The sequence below is a fragment of the Mesocricetus auratus genome, unplaced genomic scaffold, assembly GCF_017639785.1.
Source record: "Mesocricetus auratus isolate SY011 unplaced genomic scaffold, BCM_Maur_2.0 Super-Scaffold_100003, whole genome shotgun sequence".
NCBI classification, from domain to species: Eukaryota; Metazoa; Chordata; class Mammalia; order Rodentia; family Cricetidae; genus Mesocricetus; species Mesocricetus auratus.
In genome coordinates, this window is record NW_024429188.1 from 87,908,904 (window position 1) to 87,926,990 (window position 18,087).

Here is an 18,087-nt window from a genome sequence, read left to right on the forward strand (position 1 = left end):
AAAATAATGATTTACTGTTTTGTATTGAATTCAAGGTGTCTCTGTAACATTGAAACACATGTATCTGGAGAGAGCTCTGGCTCAGAGAGCTAGACTTGGAGTCATCTCCATTCATCCGCTCTGCATGTACTAAGCACAGTCTCAAATGCTTTGCTGGAGATAGGACTGTAGAGATACAAAACAAGAATACTCTCTGACCTAAGGATGTTCAGTAGAGACAGAAAACGAACAGTAGAACAATTCATAATTATGTTCAGTTCTAGGACAGAAATAAGCAAAATGCTAGTATAGATTACAAATGCTCTTTAACTTATGATGTGGTGACAGTCCAATTAATGAATTTTACATGGAAAATAGTTTAAGTGAGTTAAAATGGCCTTCAACATAATTTATTGAGCATCATACTTTAGCAACATAGCACATGGAAGGCATTTGTTGTTTCCCTTAATGATCCCATGTCTGTTTCACAGCTGTGGCTTGCTGGTACCACCCAGGTATATTAATTTCGTACCTCATATTGCACCCAGAGAGAGAACAGAACATAGGACTTGACGTTACAATTCCTAGTGAATACATACTACTTTTGCTCCACTATAATTTTTTAAATTCTTCATTTGACATCATAATTTGGGAGCTATCTCAAACTGATAAGACCTTATATGTAAGATGTGAAGTACGTAAAAGGCCTAGACAAACAAATGGTTTAAGGAGGAACAGCCTAGGGAAGAGTACATGCACTTGCAAAAGTCTTACATCAGGAAAGAGTTTGGAATATTCTAGAACATAAAGGGCTGGTATAACTGGAACATAGTAGGGGGGAACATCAGCATATAATGGAACACAGCAGAGTGAATTTCCCCTGAAGGATGTAGAGGAATAGCTGGGATCAGATCATAACACTGGAGAAGGTAACACAGAAAGGGTTGAAAGAGACATCTGTAAAAGAGATGAAGGAACAGTGACAGAGGTAGCAACAATAACAAAAAAGGCAAGAATGAAAGATGTCATAGAAGCCAAAGGGAAAAGGGCATGAGCATTCTCACGAGGTACAGAGCAGGCAAGTGAGATGAAAGGGGCGCAGTAGAACTAGCATTGAGGAAGTTATTCATGATTTTGGACATTGCTCATGCCTCAAGTGATGTAAGAAGACTTACTGTAGGAATTCACTGCACGCAGTTATGCCCATCCTTAAATGTTTTCATACTACAGTGTCTTGTCTAGTGACAGTTCATCTAATCCTGTGATACTTTATTTGATTTCCCAATGTGCCCATCAGAAAGCATTTATTAAGCATCCATTGCCTTTCCTAACACTATACTTGCTACAAACGTTAAAAAACAAGCAGATAAATTCTTGAAATGTGGATTGAAATTCAAGGTTTCTAAGACATAATTTGGAGAAGTGACACTGAAGCTATAGAATCCCTACAAAAATGGCCAGTATGCATTCTGAAGCAACTTGCTTGTCTCAACTTGGAAGCATCAGAAATTCTAAGAAGCCCCCATTAGATCCATAGTTTATCTTCCACAAAGCAATAGGGTGAATGCATTCTTAAAGCAGCAGTCTACTTGGTTGTTTTGAGAACTTGGTGACCACCTGGGCATTCTTTTTTTGTGACAAATGTGTCTTAATTGGCACTATTCATGGAGTAGAAAATGAATAGGTATATACAAGCACTTCACTTAACTCTATGTTGTTAAAAATAAAAAGAACATCAATTTCACTCCTAATGGCTTTTAGTTATAGTTTTCTCAGCACATGGGATGTTAGGACACAGATTTAGGTATGAAACAAACACTAAGCAATGCAGCCTGTTCTTCCCATTAGAAGACCCATCAGTTACACATTTATTCAGTATATCATTGAAACTCTGTTCCTTGTATGTTTTGGACTATCTTGGGCTTTTCTCAGATTGACAGCATTTGTGCCAAATACCTTTACATTTTCGTAGTAGCTCCTATACTGATTTGACTTGTCCTATCATTGACCTATGCTTCTCTGTATGGTAGCAAGTTCAGGCTACCTTGAGAACGGAGGTCCAACATTGACTTGTTATCCTCTAAGGCACCCAGCATAGTTTTATGTGAGGCACAGGTGACACCTGATAATTGGTGGATTTTATTAGATTTTCAGATACTCATTTCTATTTTCCTTGTTTAGTTTCCCTCAGCTTTTTTCACAGGAAGAGTAAACATGTGTGCTGCATTTTGCTATGAGGTTTTAAAGTGCTGTACTTCAAAGATTAGCTCAACCAGGAATGAGGCATCTGCACTTTTGTATCTTTTGATGAGGAACAATTTTGAGTATACCAAAAGGAAAACCTTCTTGAGGACACACTTGCAGGTGAGTAGCAATCAAAGCTCCTCTTCAGTGACTGACCTCTATCAAAACCAACGTCTGTAGCTAGAAAGATAGCTCAGTTTCTAAAGTGCATGCACTGCAAGTGTAAGTACTTGAATTTGATTCCCAGAACCCACATAAGAAAAAGCTGGGCATGGGACTGGATTGATGGCTCAGTGGTTAAGAGCGCTGGGTGTTCTTCCAGAGGACCTGGCTTTGATTTCCAGCACCTACATAGCGGTCACAGCCATCTGTAACTCCAACCCATGGATCTGTTATCCTCTTCTGGTCTCCTTAGGTACCAGGCATGTAAGTGGTGGCATACAAGGGCACAGACATACTTATATGTGAAATGCCTATACTTACTCATACATTTAAAACATTTTTAAAGCCAGGCATGTGGCATGCACTTGTAATCCCAGGACTGAGTAAACAGAGAAAATCCCTGGGTCTCACACTAAGCAGCCAGGCTAACCTTACTTGACAAGTTCTAAGCCAGTGAGAGACCTTGCCCCCATAAAATAGACAGCTTCTGAAGAATGGTACCCAAGGTTGACCTCTGATCTCCACAGATAGACACACATGTGCACCTATAAACATGTGCCCACTCTCACCTCCGGCCTCACAAAGATGAACATGTATAGCTACTTGGGGGCTAAGGCAGGAAGATATTAACTTCAAATCCTACCTTTTCCGTAGAGTGAGGTCAAGCCAGCCTGAGTAACATGAGAGACACTATCTCAAAACAAAAGGTCAAAACGGGTGGGGATGTAGCTCAGTGGTAGAGTCCTTGCCTAGCATGCACAAGACTCTGGGTTCCAATCTCAGCACTGCAAAAGAGATCAATATTTGACTTTCCATTTCTGTGCTGTAGTTCTCAGACCATGTGACCATCTTGAAATGTGACTGGTCCAAACTGAGATGGATATCTACATTGTCTTATATGGTTTCTATATGGAATTGATTTGCCAAATTGGGGTAGTAATTAAAATATATCAAAATAAATTTGTCGAATTTGAGGGGGTAATTAAAATGTATCAAAATAAATTTCGGGTCAGCAAGGTAGCACAGTGGGTAAAAGTATATGCTGACAAGTCTGATGACCTGAGTTTGATCACCAAAACACACATGGTGGAAAGAGAGAACAACCAAGTCAGTTGTCCTCTGAGCTTCACATGCACACATAGGAAGAACGCACGCGCGGGCAAGTATGCGTGCACAAACACACACACACACACACAATAAATAAATAAATATGAGAAATAAAGTAAGTTTCACTTCCATATCTTTTTCTTTGTAGCTACACACACACACACACACACACACACACACACACACACACACACACGTGTCACATCCTCTTTCTCTTGGCCAAGGCTACTCTAAAGTATGTTTTGAGTGCATGCCCTAATTCAGATTCCATGACAGTCTGACCTAGACCTTGCCCTCTCTGTACCTCAGCACATTCAAAGGGAAGACCTGATCACCACCATTGTGTTGGATTTGTGGTGTAGAATCTCTATTGCTCTTTCTTTTCTATCACTCCTTTTTGAAAGACAGGGTCTTACTGTATGATCCTGGCTGTCCTGAAACTCACAGTGATCCTATTACTGTCTCTGTCCCTCTGACCCTCTACCTCCTGGAATTACAAGCAAACGTCACAATAAATGATTATGTAAAATCTTTAAAAGAACATTTGAAAGCAGGGCGTGACAGCAAGAGCTTGCAGTCCCAGCTTCTAAAGATACTGAGGCAGGAAGACAGAAGTTAGATACTAGCCTGAACACATTTAGAGATTCCCCTCTCCACCTCCCAAAGCAGAATTTTTTAAAGCCATTTGAAAAACTAACCTTTATTTTTTTCCCCACAGATAATAATTGCTGTAAGTCAGCTGATAGCTGATGTAGCACTAAGTGGAGGATCAAGATTTCAGGAGTCTTTATTTATTATCAATAATTTTGCAAATAGTGACAGACCTATGAAGGTATGGAATAAACTGAAACCACTTTGGTTGGGATTGTGAGTCACTGGTAGAGTGTGCACTTACCATGTTACCACGTACAGTAATGCCCTGGGTTTGATCCCCAACACCAAAATAATGAATAAAAACCATTTTAACTAACAAAGGGAGTTTGTAACTTTAAACTGTCATAGAATTCACAGTGATTGTTAGCGTGGAATGTATAGAATGTGGGCTTTATGAATTGATGGCTTTCACATACCACTGGATCTCTAGCAATTATATTCATCAACTGAATAGATTAAACAAATGTGTGTCTGTTAGTAATAGAATCTGTGTCGTTTCCTCTGCTTGATTTCTAAACTTGCTCAGAAAGTAAAAGTATGTTTCTTTCTTAACAATCATTACCATTTATAATACTGGCTAGTTAAATACTGAGTTTGAAATTTGAGAAAAATCTCACTTCTTAGAATGGCTAGCGGATACAATGGCAACAGATGAGAAATGCCACAAAAGCGTTTCATCATTTGTTGGTTTTGTGACTGTCAAGTGTTATGGTAACTGGTTGTGACTTGCTGTAACAGTCTACAGCTGCCATTCTTCAGTACCAGGTCATCAGAATCAAACCTAAGGTCCTGACCACCTTGCTGTTTCACACATGCTTAAAACTTAGGGCAGTGTAAAAATGTATCTCTTGCTGAGTTGCCTGGAGAACAGGTCCTGATGTCCTCCCAGGGAGATAAATCATCTCATTTCTTGGGAAAGGTCCTATCCTAGTATATTTGATAATATTGTATAAAATCTGAAAAAAAAATTAAATGCTCACAGTCACAACATACTTGATGCTTGGGACGTGTAGAATCTGTGTACCAAAAAACCCATCCCCATAGGAATGCTGCTTACAGGGAGAAAAACACTGAGTAGTGCCAGCTGCTCACAGTCTGGGAAAGTTTGCTTTTCAAGCAGCTCTGTTGGTTTCCCAGGGGATCAGTATACAGTCCAACTAATCCCATGAGTACAAAAGCATGTATACTATTTCAGCTATTTTACTCTTGCTCCAAGAATTCCTATTCCCAGTTGTTACCAGGCTCAATGCCAGATTATACAGGTAGCTAGTGACGTTTCCCAAGTGAATAGGGCTGATGTTGGCTCTCCTTGAGAAGAACCCTTTTGCTTTCCCTTGACTCATTTGCGAAATGACTTAGTTATATCTGCTAAGGCCACCATTACCAACAAACCTGTTACAATAAGGTAAGCCTTTCCTTTAGGAAGTAGTTTCTGTTAATAAGCAGAAAGGGCCAAGATAATATAGTAATTATTTTTAAAGCAGACAAAAAGGCAGAATAGTATATCATATTCATATTAAGCCCCCTAACCATGTACTTGCCCCACCCCCATGTTGAGGTCAGAAACACGCTGAGAGGTTAATGTTCTCTTTAACACTCTCTGGAGTGTGATGTGACTCACAACCTCTCATTTGTGGAAATGGAAAATTGGGAGCAGGGGTTTCACTGTTATAATCAGTGGGCAAGATATGCACACTTACTAGTATGGAAAATTGCCTGTAGAGCACTAGTTCTGGAGCTAGATTGCCTGTAGAGAAGTCCTGTCTCCATGACTTGCCAACCGGGACACATTGGCTGAGACTCTCAACAACTGCTCTGTGCTTCGTTTTCTCATTGGTAGACGGGCATGAGAAGGCTACTTAACATATAGGATTGGTGTAAAAATTAAAACATATGAAACACCCAGATCAGTACCTGGTACCGATGTGCTATCAATAACTTTCAGTTATTGTTGTAAGTAAGCCACGAACATACAGAATTCACAGTGGAGGAACCAGGATCCAAAGCCAGATAGTGTGACTCCAAAGGTCATCTTTTTATGTGCTTTAAGTATATTGCCATCAAGTTCAAAAGCTCTTGAAGCCTAGGTAGTTTGCATATTTTTAAATAACTAATTAAAACCCCTTTAGACTTGCCACATGCAACATAGTACCACGAACTGTTAACAAGGAGTAAAAACCACATTAGGTTCCCTTGGATTGGATGATCATGCTTAGATCCTATTGATAATACTGCTAAATGTATGGATTTGTTTGTTTTGTTTTGTTTTGAAATTAGGCAACTGCTTTTCCCACAGAAGTCAAAGATTTGACCAAGAGGATCCGAACTGTTCTTATGGCCACTGCCCAAATGAAGGAACATGAGAAAGACCCAGAAATGCTAATTGACCTCCAGTATAGCTTAGCTAAATCTTATGCCAGCACACCAGAACTGAGGAAAACTTGGCTGGACAGCATGGCCAAAATTCATGTAAAAAATGGAGATTTTTCTGAGGTGACTACCTAAAATTTTGTTCCTGCTGGGACTCCTCAAACTCCCGTGAACACATTCTGACACTTCTTTCTTTGTCATCCATTTCTAGGCTGCAATGTGTTATGTCCATGTAGCGGCTCTAGTTGCTGAATTTCTTCACCGAAAGAGTAAGACCTTCCTGTTCTGAGATGGGAGAATAAATTTTTATCTTTGCAGTATGCAATTGTGAATGGCATAGAATGGGCTCTTAAAAATGTTTACCTTCAGCCTCATTCAGCGCTGAACAGACGTTGTTGTAAAAGAAGACTGGATTGCTCATTTTGGCTTCGGTTTCTGTAGGAGGTTACCAGAATAAGTTAAATAGTACACGGCTGGGCCTGATGCCCAGTGTTTATTTCCCAAGACTATTTCCCTGGATGGCTGCCACAAATTAAATTCTTCTTAGGGCTCATGAGAAGCTCTACATAGTACAAGCAGATAACTCCATTCCCCCTCCTTAACTTCACCAACTGTCCATGAACTAGGTATCTAGAGCCATTTTATGCTCCCATTGATACCCGAGTGCTAATGGGAGTTAGGCCCTTGAAGGATATCAGCAGCTCTGCACTCCTAATTCGAGATTCCCATTTTCAGGATCAGCCTGTACGCTTCTCTGTCCCCAAATAATATTGCTGAGTATTGTAACTACTCAAATAGCAGAACAATTGAGTAAGGTTTAGAAGTTAATTTGCAGTGGTGATTGCAATCAGGACATCTGCTATGTATCACAGTGTTCAAGTTGCTTCCTTCAAGCCAGTCAACCAAACAACATGAGGGCAAAATGAAAGCAACTTAAAGGAGTCATGTTACTTGGCTATGAGGACACAACCTTGTTTTTCTTGTTTTCTAACTCTGGAATTTCTGTGTTTTTCTGTTGACATCTAAGGTTCAGTGTTCAGTTGCCTCATGTAAAATAATGACTATGGTGGAGCTTCTTCCCAAACATGGATATAATGATTAAACTATACATTCCTCACATTTGAGTTTGAGGTTGGGGTAGGATCTCATGTTGTCCAAGCAGGCCTCAAACTTGCTATGTAGCCAAGGACGACCTTGTCCTTCTCCTTCCCCTGCCTCCTCCCAAGTGCTGGCATTACAGGCATGCACCACCGTGCCCACCTGGTTCATGCAGGGTTGGATATCAAACCCAGAGCTTTGTGAATGCTAAACAAGCAAGCTTACTACCATCTGAGAAATACCTCTAGCATTTCATTTTTGTTTTAAATTACTATTTTGATACTGAGATGCTTCTGTACTATCTTAAGTTTTCAAATTGGTATACTCAGCTAGGGGTAATGGGGCCTATAATCCACACATTGAGGCTAAGGCAGGAAGACTGCCAAAAATCCAAAGCAGCCCAGGCTACAAGGTGAGTTCCAAGTTAGGGTGGATATAGAGTATGAACCTGAAATAGAATTCCAGGCTTATTAAGAATTATTAAGAATTAACTCTCTAGATTTTGATAATTGGTAATTATATTAGAAATTCTTCCTGAGAATCTTGTTTCACTCACAAGTACAAAGACTTTAAACAAAAATTAAGAGTGATTTATCTAAAAAAAACAAACTAAATAATTAGTACGTTCCAGTTTTCTCTTTTAGTGCATATATTGGTTTTGTTTTGTGTTTCTGGTTTTAGGGATTTGTCAGGTGGCTACAGGCATGCTTAAGCCTAGCCACAGCTACATACCTAGTCCCTATGAGTAGTTCTAAAATGGAGAAAGAATTTATTAAAATAAGACTCATTACATTTTTGCCCTAAAAACAATACTTGAAGTTGTACATCTGCAATTCCAAATTCCTTGACATGCAGATCTTAAACACAGTACTGTGGTTTTAAAGGCTTTCCAGAGAAACTGGCTTCCTGTTATCCCTGCATTCTAACTAGTGAGCACCCCAAGTGAGAGGTCCAGGCCCATTAAGAATAAACTCTTTAGATTTTGAAGCTAGGAAATTATATTTGAAATTCTTCCTAAGAATTTTGTTTTATTCCCAGGTACAGAGACCATGAGACTAAGCAAAACCAAGAATGACTTATCTCCATTAGCTCATCCTTAGCTTTAGAGAGACTATTTTTTGCTGTAGTTGTTTAAACATTAAGCAGCTACCTTAATCATCTTGCCTGTCTTAACAGGTGGACATAGCCCAAACTTGTCATTGAAGTATTTCATAATACCCTTAAGATTCTTTCAAATTTACCCTCCATTAAAATCAAAGAGCTAAGGAGGAAAAATGATGTTTTGCACTTTAAACAAATAATGTTACATTTGAATGCTATTTGTATGCTTATTTATGGGTGCTGTCTACTTTTGAACCTGGAAAATTCTATTTCCTTAAATTATGAAACCTTATTCTAAAAGAGCAGCAGTAGTAAAAAATCCTCGAGGTTTTTTTCCACCTTAGCTTCAATGGTTCAAAAATCACCAAAACAGCTTCTTTTTTCAATTACTACTTAATCTGTGAGAGTGATATAAAGACAGGTGGCTAATCTAAAACAGTTAAGTGCACTATAAAAATATTCTTAAATCAAGATGGAATAAAATACTTCCTAGTTGACACATTGGAAGCAAATTTCTATTATGTAAACTTTCTTTTTGTAATAAAAATCAAGTTTGTTCTATCTGGAGGGTTCCTGCCGCCTGGGGATAGCTACTATCCACTGCAACCGAGCACTATTAGAAGAGTCTACGAAAGACCCAAATCTTTAAGCGAAATATGTTTTCAATAACATTTAGTGATGACCATAAAGGCACTCTAGAATTCTTTGTTTTCAATTAATCGTTCATTGATATTGAAGATAAAATGCGTGTTTATATTTGAAATCCCTGACAGGTGTCTAGCATGAATTTCTAAGCACTGTATGTGCAGCTCATTTCACCCCCCTCTTCTCTCCCTCTCGCTGGGATGGAACTCAGGGTCGTGTACATAACACACAAGTCCTCCATTGTTGTTATGCCCTCGGCTGATCCCTAAGCCATTTCTCTTGAAGTGAGCTATAAAAATATTCTTAATTACAATGGAATAGAACGCTAATTCGCTGGTACATTGGAAGCAAATGTTCTGTCATTTAGACTTTTTTATATAAAAATAGTTTGTTCTATCCAGTAGTTTCCTTGCCCCCAGGAATATCTGCATAAGTGAAAGACCACTGCTGGAACCTTCCATTCCTTGCTTCAGACACTGAAGTGTCAGCAAAGGGCAAAGAAGGAAGGCAGGAATAGTGGCTCATGCCTGTAATTCGCAGCATTCAGGAGTGGGAGAGGTAGAAGTTTGAGGCCAGCCTGGGCCACACAGTGAGTCCTGGCTACAGTATGAGACCTTGCCTCCTTCCTGTCCCTCCCTCCAAGAAAGAAAAAGGAAAGGAAAGAAAGTGAAAGTAGAAGGAGGGATGCCGTTGACCTAACCCCACCCCACCCTCAAGCAGGCAACCTGGCCCTTGCTCTTTGTACCACAGACACCTTACAGACAGACTCTCATGCCCTTCCCTTTACCCCAGTCAAGCGGAAGCAGTGATGATGGGGGCTGTTGTTGCTCTTGCTTATCTCCAAATATAAACTCCAAGACAAGCCAGAATGCCTTTCATTTTGCTTGAGAACCTCAGAATTTCTGGATCTCACTCTCAAAAGACTAGACTCCTGAGAGAGGGCACAACTCTTTCCCCCAGGGAAGGCAAGAGTCAAGTTTTCTTCATTCTTGTACCACCCAATAGCATCCTTGTTTAGCAGAGCTTCAGGCCTTCGGAGTCCCCCCTAAGCCAGGAAGATGTAATTTCCTTCCCCATAGCATCTCCTCTCATTCCTTATAGGGTAATGCTGCTTTCGTTCCCAAGTCATGCTACTCAGTGTCATATAGCTAAAATTCCACAAAACACTTCATCCCCTTGTTCGTTCCTAGTCATCCCCCCTTTCTGCTTCAAGATCTTACCGCCTTTCTTCATACTTTATTAAGAATTGGCACTGCTACCCTCTCATCCAAAAGAAATCCTACCCACTCTCTTCATGGGATCACTTGGGCTCAAAGTGGTTGTACCTATCATGACTATTTCCATCTTTCTCTGGAATGGCATGCAGGAATATGAAAGCAAGAGCTATGAAGCATTACAATCAAGAATCCAAGTCAAAGCTAGGTGGAGTGTACCTTACCCGTAATCTCAGCACTTGGGAGTCAGAGATAGGAGGATGGTTAAAAGTTTGATGCCAGCCTCATCTGAAGTATACCTTCATTTGTTCTCCTCTAAGTCACAAGATGCTAGACTCTTTCTCCACCTAGATTCTCACTCCACAATACCAATTTGGGCCATAGTTCTTTTCAGCTAGAGTTTACTACCACCTTTCCAGTGTTCCAGCTAGCAGCAGTTGTTTAATTGTATCTCAAGGAAGTACTTTATAATGTTGATAGGCTTATTTAGCAATAGCAATTCATTTAGCACTTCCTACATGCTAAGCCCTATTCCAAATATGTGTTCATGTAATTCTCACAAACCAACCTTTATCATTATTATTCTTGTTATGGTAGTGGCGGTACTGATGATGAAGAAAGCTTATAAATGCTAGGGAGACGCCCTCCCAAATTCACACAGTAAAGCAGTAGTAGAGTCAGGTCTGTCTAGCCTTCAAATCTGTTTTTTTTTCAATGCCCTACTCAGTTTCTCCAAGGATGTTTTATGTCTGCCGTGTGTTTAACTTCCTGTTGTGTAAATCCTAGGCTAGTTTCTTCCAATAGCTGGCTGACTTTCCTTTCTAACTTTTAGTGAAATCTAAACATTAGAGATGATTACCAAAGATCATGCAGTTGTTATCCCAAAAGTGTTTGTCCTCTTGTCTATCTAGGTAATAGACCAAATGTACAAAGAATGAGTATTTTTATACTAGGAAACCATCTATACCAGCTATTGAAGAAGCTGCATCAAAAACAACTTAAAATGAATTTGCACTAACTTTGGACAGGGAAAAGAATGATAGACTATAATAGATCTGAGTAATACATGAAATTATTTTTATGGCTGAAACTTGTACTTATGAATTTGACCCAAAGACATTTGTGTTATAAAAATAGTGTATCCTTTTAAGGGTGTCTGTTATTTACCAAACATTTTTTTATAATAAATGTACTCCCTTTCTGATTTTCCACACAGAATTATTCCCCAGTGGGTGTTCAGCCTTCAAAAAAATTACTCCCAATATAGATGAAGAAGGGGCCATGAAAGAAGATGCTGGAATGATGGATGTTCATTACAGTGAAGTAAGATCCTAGGGCCTGCATTGTCATTTATTGAAATTTCCCATTTCAGGATTTATTTGTATTAAAGTTTAGTATGTCTGGCTTAACTTCAAAAGTAACTAAGAGTTGGTGAGCTTTAAGTAATAAAAGCTTTAAGTAATAAAAGGGATTCCTCTTTTGTTTTGGTTTGGTTTTACGAGACAGGGTTTCTCTGTATTGTTTTGGAGGCTGTCGGTCCAGCCCGGCCTCAAACTCACAGAGATCCGCCTGCCTCTGCCTCCCAAGTGCTGGGAATAAAGGCGTGTGCCACCACCGCCCGGCTAAAAGGGATTCTTTTTAACGGGGTAGAATCTTGGCTCTGCATCTCCCCCCACTATTTTGTTTTAAAATGCAACTATTAGAGGGCTGCAAGGATGGCTTAGCGGTTAGGAACATGTGTTGTTTTTTCTAAGTACCCAGGTTTGATTCCAAGAACTCATATGGCAGTTCATAACCACCTGTAATTCCAGTTTCAAGGGTTCTGATACCCTCTTCTGGCCTTCATGGGCACTGGGCACTCACATAGTATACAAACATACATGCAGGCAAAAACCCATAAAATAACATTAATAAAAGTAATTTTTAAAATGCAGTGTCTGTGACACGATTCCATTCAGCATATGTAAAAGGACTGTACAGAACTAGATTTAATATTGCCTTCTACTTCAAATAGGCAAAGTATATGTAACAAAGTAGTACAAATGGAAATATCCTGTTCCCTACTTCAGATGGATAGAAAACAGCTTTAGTTGTCTATCAGTAAAGAACTATTAAGCACTGACTTAGGAGCAAGCTTATGGACTTAGTAATAGAAGAGCTATAAAATGATGAACTATGATCTCCAAGTTCTACTCTGGAGATAGTCATTGAAATAACATAGGTATGTGACATGCAAAGTCCAAGGTGTAAGCCAAGGAAGGTTAACATGGTTGTGATATGAGATGTGGGTTACAGGTGACTGATTATGGGCTGGAGGCAGAGTGTGGGAGAAGGCTGTAAAGCAAGATCTTCTGTTACAAGATACAACTAAGTCATGGGGCTGGGGAGATTGTTCAGTAGCTGTTTGCTACACAGTCATAAATACCTGATGGGCTCAGAGCCCTAGCTCCAAGGGGAAAATACATGCATCTCCTGTACCTGGCACTTCTGGCACTGACTGGGAGAGAAACACATCCCCAGAGCTTGTTGGCCTGACAGTCTGGCCAAAAGCTGTTACCTCCATGTTTCATAAGAGACCTCATCTCAACACTTAAGGATTGAATGATACACATGACATCCTTCTCTGGTCTCTGAATTCACATATGCACACGCAGACACACACACACACACACACACACAAACAAATAATTACACTGAAATGAAAACCAAACCATTTCTCCATTTAATCCTTGTGAGTTAAACTACTAATATGAATCTATTTTTTCTAAATGCATTTCTGAATTGATTGTTAACAGCTTAAAATATAGAACATATAAGTCACACATATGTTAAGGGAATGGTTTCATGAATTTTGATAATTCATATGTCCATGTAATCTACCACCAGAAATAAGAAATAGAACACATACATTTGTGCAGGAAAAGATCCTTCGTGCCCATTAAAAAGTAGTCTCTGGACTGATGGGATGGCTCATTCCTGTAATCATAGCCAGCACTCTGGAGTGTGAGGCAGGGGGTTTGTTGTAAGTTTGAGGCCTCCCTGGGCTACAAAGTAAGTTTCCGTCCTGTCTGGACTACAGTGTGGGACTACATCTCAAAGAGCCTCTCTTTGCCGTTAACATCTGCTTTCCATCATCACAGATTTGCTTTTATGTTGTTAAAGTGAAATCATGGGACTGGAGAGATGGCTCAGTGGTTAATAGCCCTGGCTGCTCTTCCAGAGGACCCAGCTTTAATTTGTTTCCAGCACCAACATGGTGGCTCACAACCTGCTGTAACACCAATTCTAGATCTAAGGTCCTCTTCTGACTGCCATAGACACCAGGCACCCACATGGTGCACAGACTTACATGTAGGCAACACACCCATACACACAAAACATAAACAAACAAATGAATAGATAAATAAATCAGTAAACCCTGTTAAAAATAAAAGTTAATAAGGACAGAAAAGTGGAATTATTCAGTGTGTATCTTTGTGTGTGTGTGTTTGTGTGTATTCCTTTCCTTAATGTTTTTGAGATTCCTCCATAATGTAGAGTATATTGAAAGTTTGTTTAAATTATTAAGTAACATTTTGCCATACTGATAATTTCCCGATCCATTTTCCTGTTGATAAACCTTGCATTGTTTTCAGTACAGTGAATTTCTTTTGTTGACATATGTCCTCATTGCTCTTGAGTAATGCTCAAAAGTTAAAGCAGAATATCTGAATCGTATTTATTTAGCTTTTAAAGGAATTCCAGTGTGTTCCTCAAAGTAGTTAAACCATTTTAGGTGAATGTCTTACTCCAGATCTTCATTAACATCTGATTTTCCTAGTCCTTTTAAAGCATTCTATTAGCCATGAATTGGTATCTGTCCTATTGTGACTTTTTTTTTTTAATCATTTTTTATTTTAATTTTAAATAGCTTGTTTCACATGTCAATCCCAGTTCCCTCTCCCTCCCCTCCTCCCGCACTCCCCTTCCACCCTCCCTCCCACCCTATTGCCAAATCCCTCCACATAGGGGATGTCTAGAGTCTATCATTTCACTCTTGGTAGGGTCAAGGCACTCCCCTAAGAGTCCAGGCTGAGAGAGCATCTCTCTTTGTGCCATAGGCACATGAAGACAGATTGTATACCAGGGATAGACACTGATCCACAGCTCAGAGCCCCATAGGTTGCCCAGGCCTTCTCACTGACACTCACATTTGGGGGGTCCAGATCAGTCCCATTCTGGCCTCCCCACTGTCGGTCTGGGGTCCAAGAGCACTCCCCTGTTCAGATCAGCCGTCTCTGCTGGTTTTGCCAGCCCATTCCTTGCCAATTTGCTCATCACTCCTCTCTCTCTGTCACTGGGTTCCTTGGGTTCAGTTCAGTGCTTAGTTGTGTGTTTGCCTCTGCTTCCATCAGTCCCAGGATGAAGGCTCCCGGATAGTTATAGACATCAAGTTCATTATCAGGAATGGGCATTCGAGGTGGTCCTTCCACTATTGCTTAGCTTGCCAATTGATGTTATACCTTTAGATCACTCGAGGTCACTCTGGTGCCTGATCTGTCTTCGATCCTATGATTCCCTCTTCCCCCTATTTTACCCCCACCCCCTCAACTTCCTGTTCCCCCATGACCAACTCCCTTCCTCTTTACCCCCTCTACTCTTCCCAGGTCCCACTACCCCCCCTCGCCCTGTTCCCCATCCATTCAGAGGATCTTGTCTCCATCCTCTTCTCTTGGGTACTATGCATATATGCATATCTTTTAGGTTCTTTCCTGTTTCCCAGACTCTCTATCTGTGGAAGTGCAGACTGGCACTATCCTGATCCATATTTAAAATCCATATATGAGTGAGTACATACCATGTTTGTCTTTTTGCGACTGGGTTACCTCACTCAGGATGGTTTCTTCCAGTGCTATCCATTTCCCTGCGAATTTCAAGATTCCATTGTTTTTTTCTGCTGAGTAATACTCCATTGTGTAAATGTACCACATTTTCTCTATCCACTCTTCAGTTGAGGGGCATCTAGGTTGCTTCCAGGTTCTGGCTATTACAAACAATGCTGCTATGAACATAGTGGAGCAGATGCCCTTGTTGTATGAACCTGCCTCATTTGGATAAATGCCTAAGAGTGGAATTGCTGGGTCTAGTGGTAGATTAATTCCCATTTTCCTGAGGAATCTCCATACTGATTTCCAAAGAGGCTGTATGAGTCGGCATTCCCACCAGCAATGGAGGAGTGATCCTCTCTCTCCACATCCTCTCCAGCATAAATTGTCTTCGGTGTTTTTGATTCTAGCCATTCTGACAGGAGTAAGATGGTATCTCAGAGTTGTTTTGATTTGCATTTCCCTGATGGCTAAGGATGTTGAGCACTTTCTTAAGTGTCTCTTGGCCATTTTAGCCTCCTCTACTGAGAATTCTCTATTTAGCTCTGTACCCCACCTTTCAAGTGGATCCTTTGGTGTTTTGGAGACTTGTTTCTTGAGTTCTTTGTAAATTTTGGAGATTAGCCCTCTGTCAGATGTAGGGTTAGTGAATATCTTTTCCCATTCTGTGGCCTGCCTTTTTGTCTTTTTGATTGTGTCCTTTGCCTTACAAAAGCTTTTTAGTTTCAGAAGGTCCCATTTGTTAATTGTTGATCTCAGTGCCTGTGCCACTGGTGTTATGTTTAGGAAGTGGTCTCCTGTACCAACTCGTTGAAGAGTATCTCCCACTTTCTCTTCTAAAAGTTTCAGTGTGGCTGGATGTATGTTGAGATCTTTGATCCATTTGGACTTAAGTTTTGTACAAGGCGATAAACATGGATCTATCTGCAGTCTTCTGCATACCATTACCCAGTTATGCCAGCACCATTTGTTGAAGATGCTTTCTTTTTTCCACTGTACAGTTTTAGCTTCTTTGTCAAAAATCAGGTGTTCATAGGTGTGTGGGTTAAAATTAGGGCTTTCGATTCAGTTCCATTGGTCTACCTGCCTATTTTTGTGCCAATACCAAGCTGTTTTCAGGACTATAGCTCTATAATAGAGCTTGAAATCAGGTATGGTGATGCCTCCTGAAGTTCCTTTATTGTATAGGGATGTTTTGGCTATCCTGGGCCTTTTGTTTTTCCATATAAAGTTGATTAATGATCTTTCCAGGTCCTTGAAGAATTGTGATGGAATTTTGATAGGGATTGCATTGAATCTATAGACTGCTTTTGGCAAGATTGCCATTTTTATTATGTTGATCCTACCAATCCAAGAGCATGGGAGATCTTTCCATTTTCTGGTATCTTCTTTGATTTCTTTCTTCAAAGACACAAAGTTTTTGATATACAGGTCTTTCACTTCCTTGGTTAACATTATCCCCAGATATTTGATGCTGTTTTTGGCTATTGTAAAAGGTGATGTTTCTCTGATTTCTTTCTCAGTCACTTCATCATCTGTATATAATAGGGCCACTGATTTTTTTGAGTTTACCTTGTATCCTGCCACTTTGCTGAAGCTGTTTATCAGCTCTAGGAGTAACCTTGCGGAGTTTTTGGGTCACATATGTAAACTATCATATCATCTGCAAATAATGAAAGCTTGACTTCTTCTTTTCCTATTTGTATCCCCTTTATCTCCTTTTGTTGTCTTATTGCTGTAGCTAGAACTTCAAGTACAATATTGAAGAGATATGGAGAGAGTGGACAGCCTTGTCTTGTTCCTGATTTTAGAGGAATTGCTTTGAGTTTCTCTCCATTTAGTTTGATGTTAGCTGTTGGTTTACTGTATATTGCTTTTATTATGTTCAGGTACGTTCCTGTTATCCCTGATCTCTCTAGGACCTTTATCATGAAGGGGTGCTGGATTTTGTCAAAGGCTTTTTCAGCATCTAGTGAGATGATCATGTGGTTTTTCTTTCGCAGATTGTTAATATGGTGGATTACATTGATAGATTTTCTAATGTTGAACCATCCCTGCATTCCTGGAATGAAGCCTACTTGATCATGGTGGATGATTTTTCTGATGTGTTCTTGAATCCGGTTTGCAAGTATTTTATTGAGTATTTTTGCATCAATGTTCATGAGGGAAATTGGTCTATAGTTCTCTTTCTTAGTTGTGTCTTTGTGTGGCTTGGGTATCAAGGTAATTGTAGCCTCGTAGAAAGAGTTTGGCAGTGAGCCTCCTGCTTCTATAGTGTGGAATACTTTGACGAGTATTGGAATGAGCTCTTCTTTGAATTTCTGGTAGAATTCTGCACTGAAGCCATCTGGGCCTGGGCTTTTTTTGTTTGGGAGACTTTTGATGACTGCTTCTATTTCATTAGGGGTTATAGGTCTGTTTAGATTATTTATCTGTTCTTGATTTAGTTTTGGCAAGTGATATCTATCCAGGAAATTGTCCATTTCCTTTAAATTTTCAAATTTTGTGGAGTACAGATTTTCAAAGTATGCCCTGATGATTCTCTTGATTTCCTCAGAGTCCGTTGTTATGTCCCCTTTCTCATCCCTGATTTTGTTAATTAGCATGTTCTCTCTCTGTCTTTTGGTTAGTTTGGACAGAGGTTTGTC

At 39.9% G+C, this 18,087-nt stretch overlaps 1 protein-coding gene across 3 annotated transcripts in view; it reads left to right on the forward strand.

The window, feature by feature from the left end:
* Positions 1 to 18,087, forward strand: part of Dock11 (dedicator of cytokinesis 11) — a 192,721-nt gene that overhangs the window by 148,152 nt on the left and 26,482 nt on the right. For all 3 annotated transcript variants that reach the window (XM_040744541.1, XM_040744538.1, XM_040744539.1), the window contains 5 exons: positions 2,161 to 2,343; positions 4,211 to 4,324; positions 6,424 to 6,639; positions 6,728 to 6,785; positions 11,791 to 11,897. In XM_040744541.1, the coding sequence (XP_040600475.1) occupies positions 2,161 to 2,343; positions 4,211 to 4,324; positions 6,424 to 6,639; positions 6,728 to 6,785; positions 11,791 to 11,897 (678 nt within the window). The remainder of the gene's footprint in view (positions 1 to 2,160; positions 2,344 to 4,210; positions 4,325 to 6,423; positions 6,640 to 6,727; positions 6,786 to 11,790; positions 11,898 to 18,087) is intronic.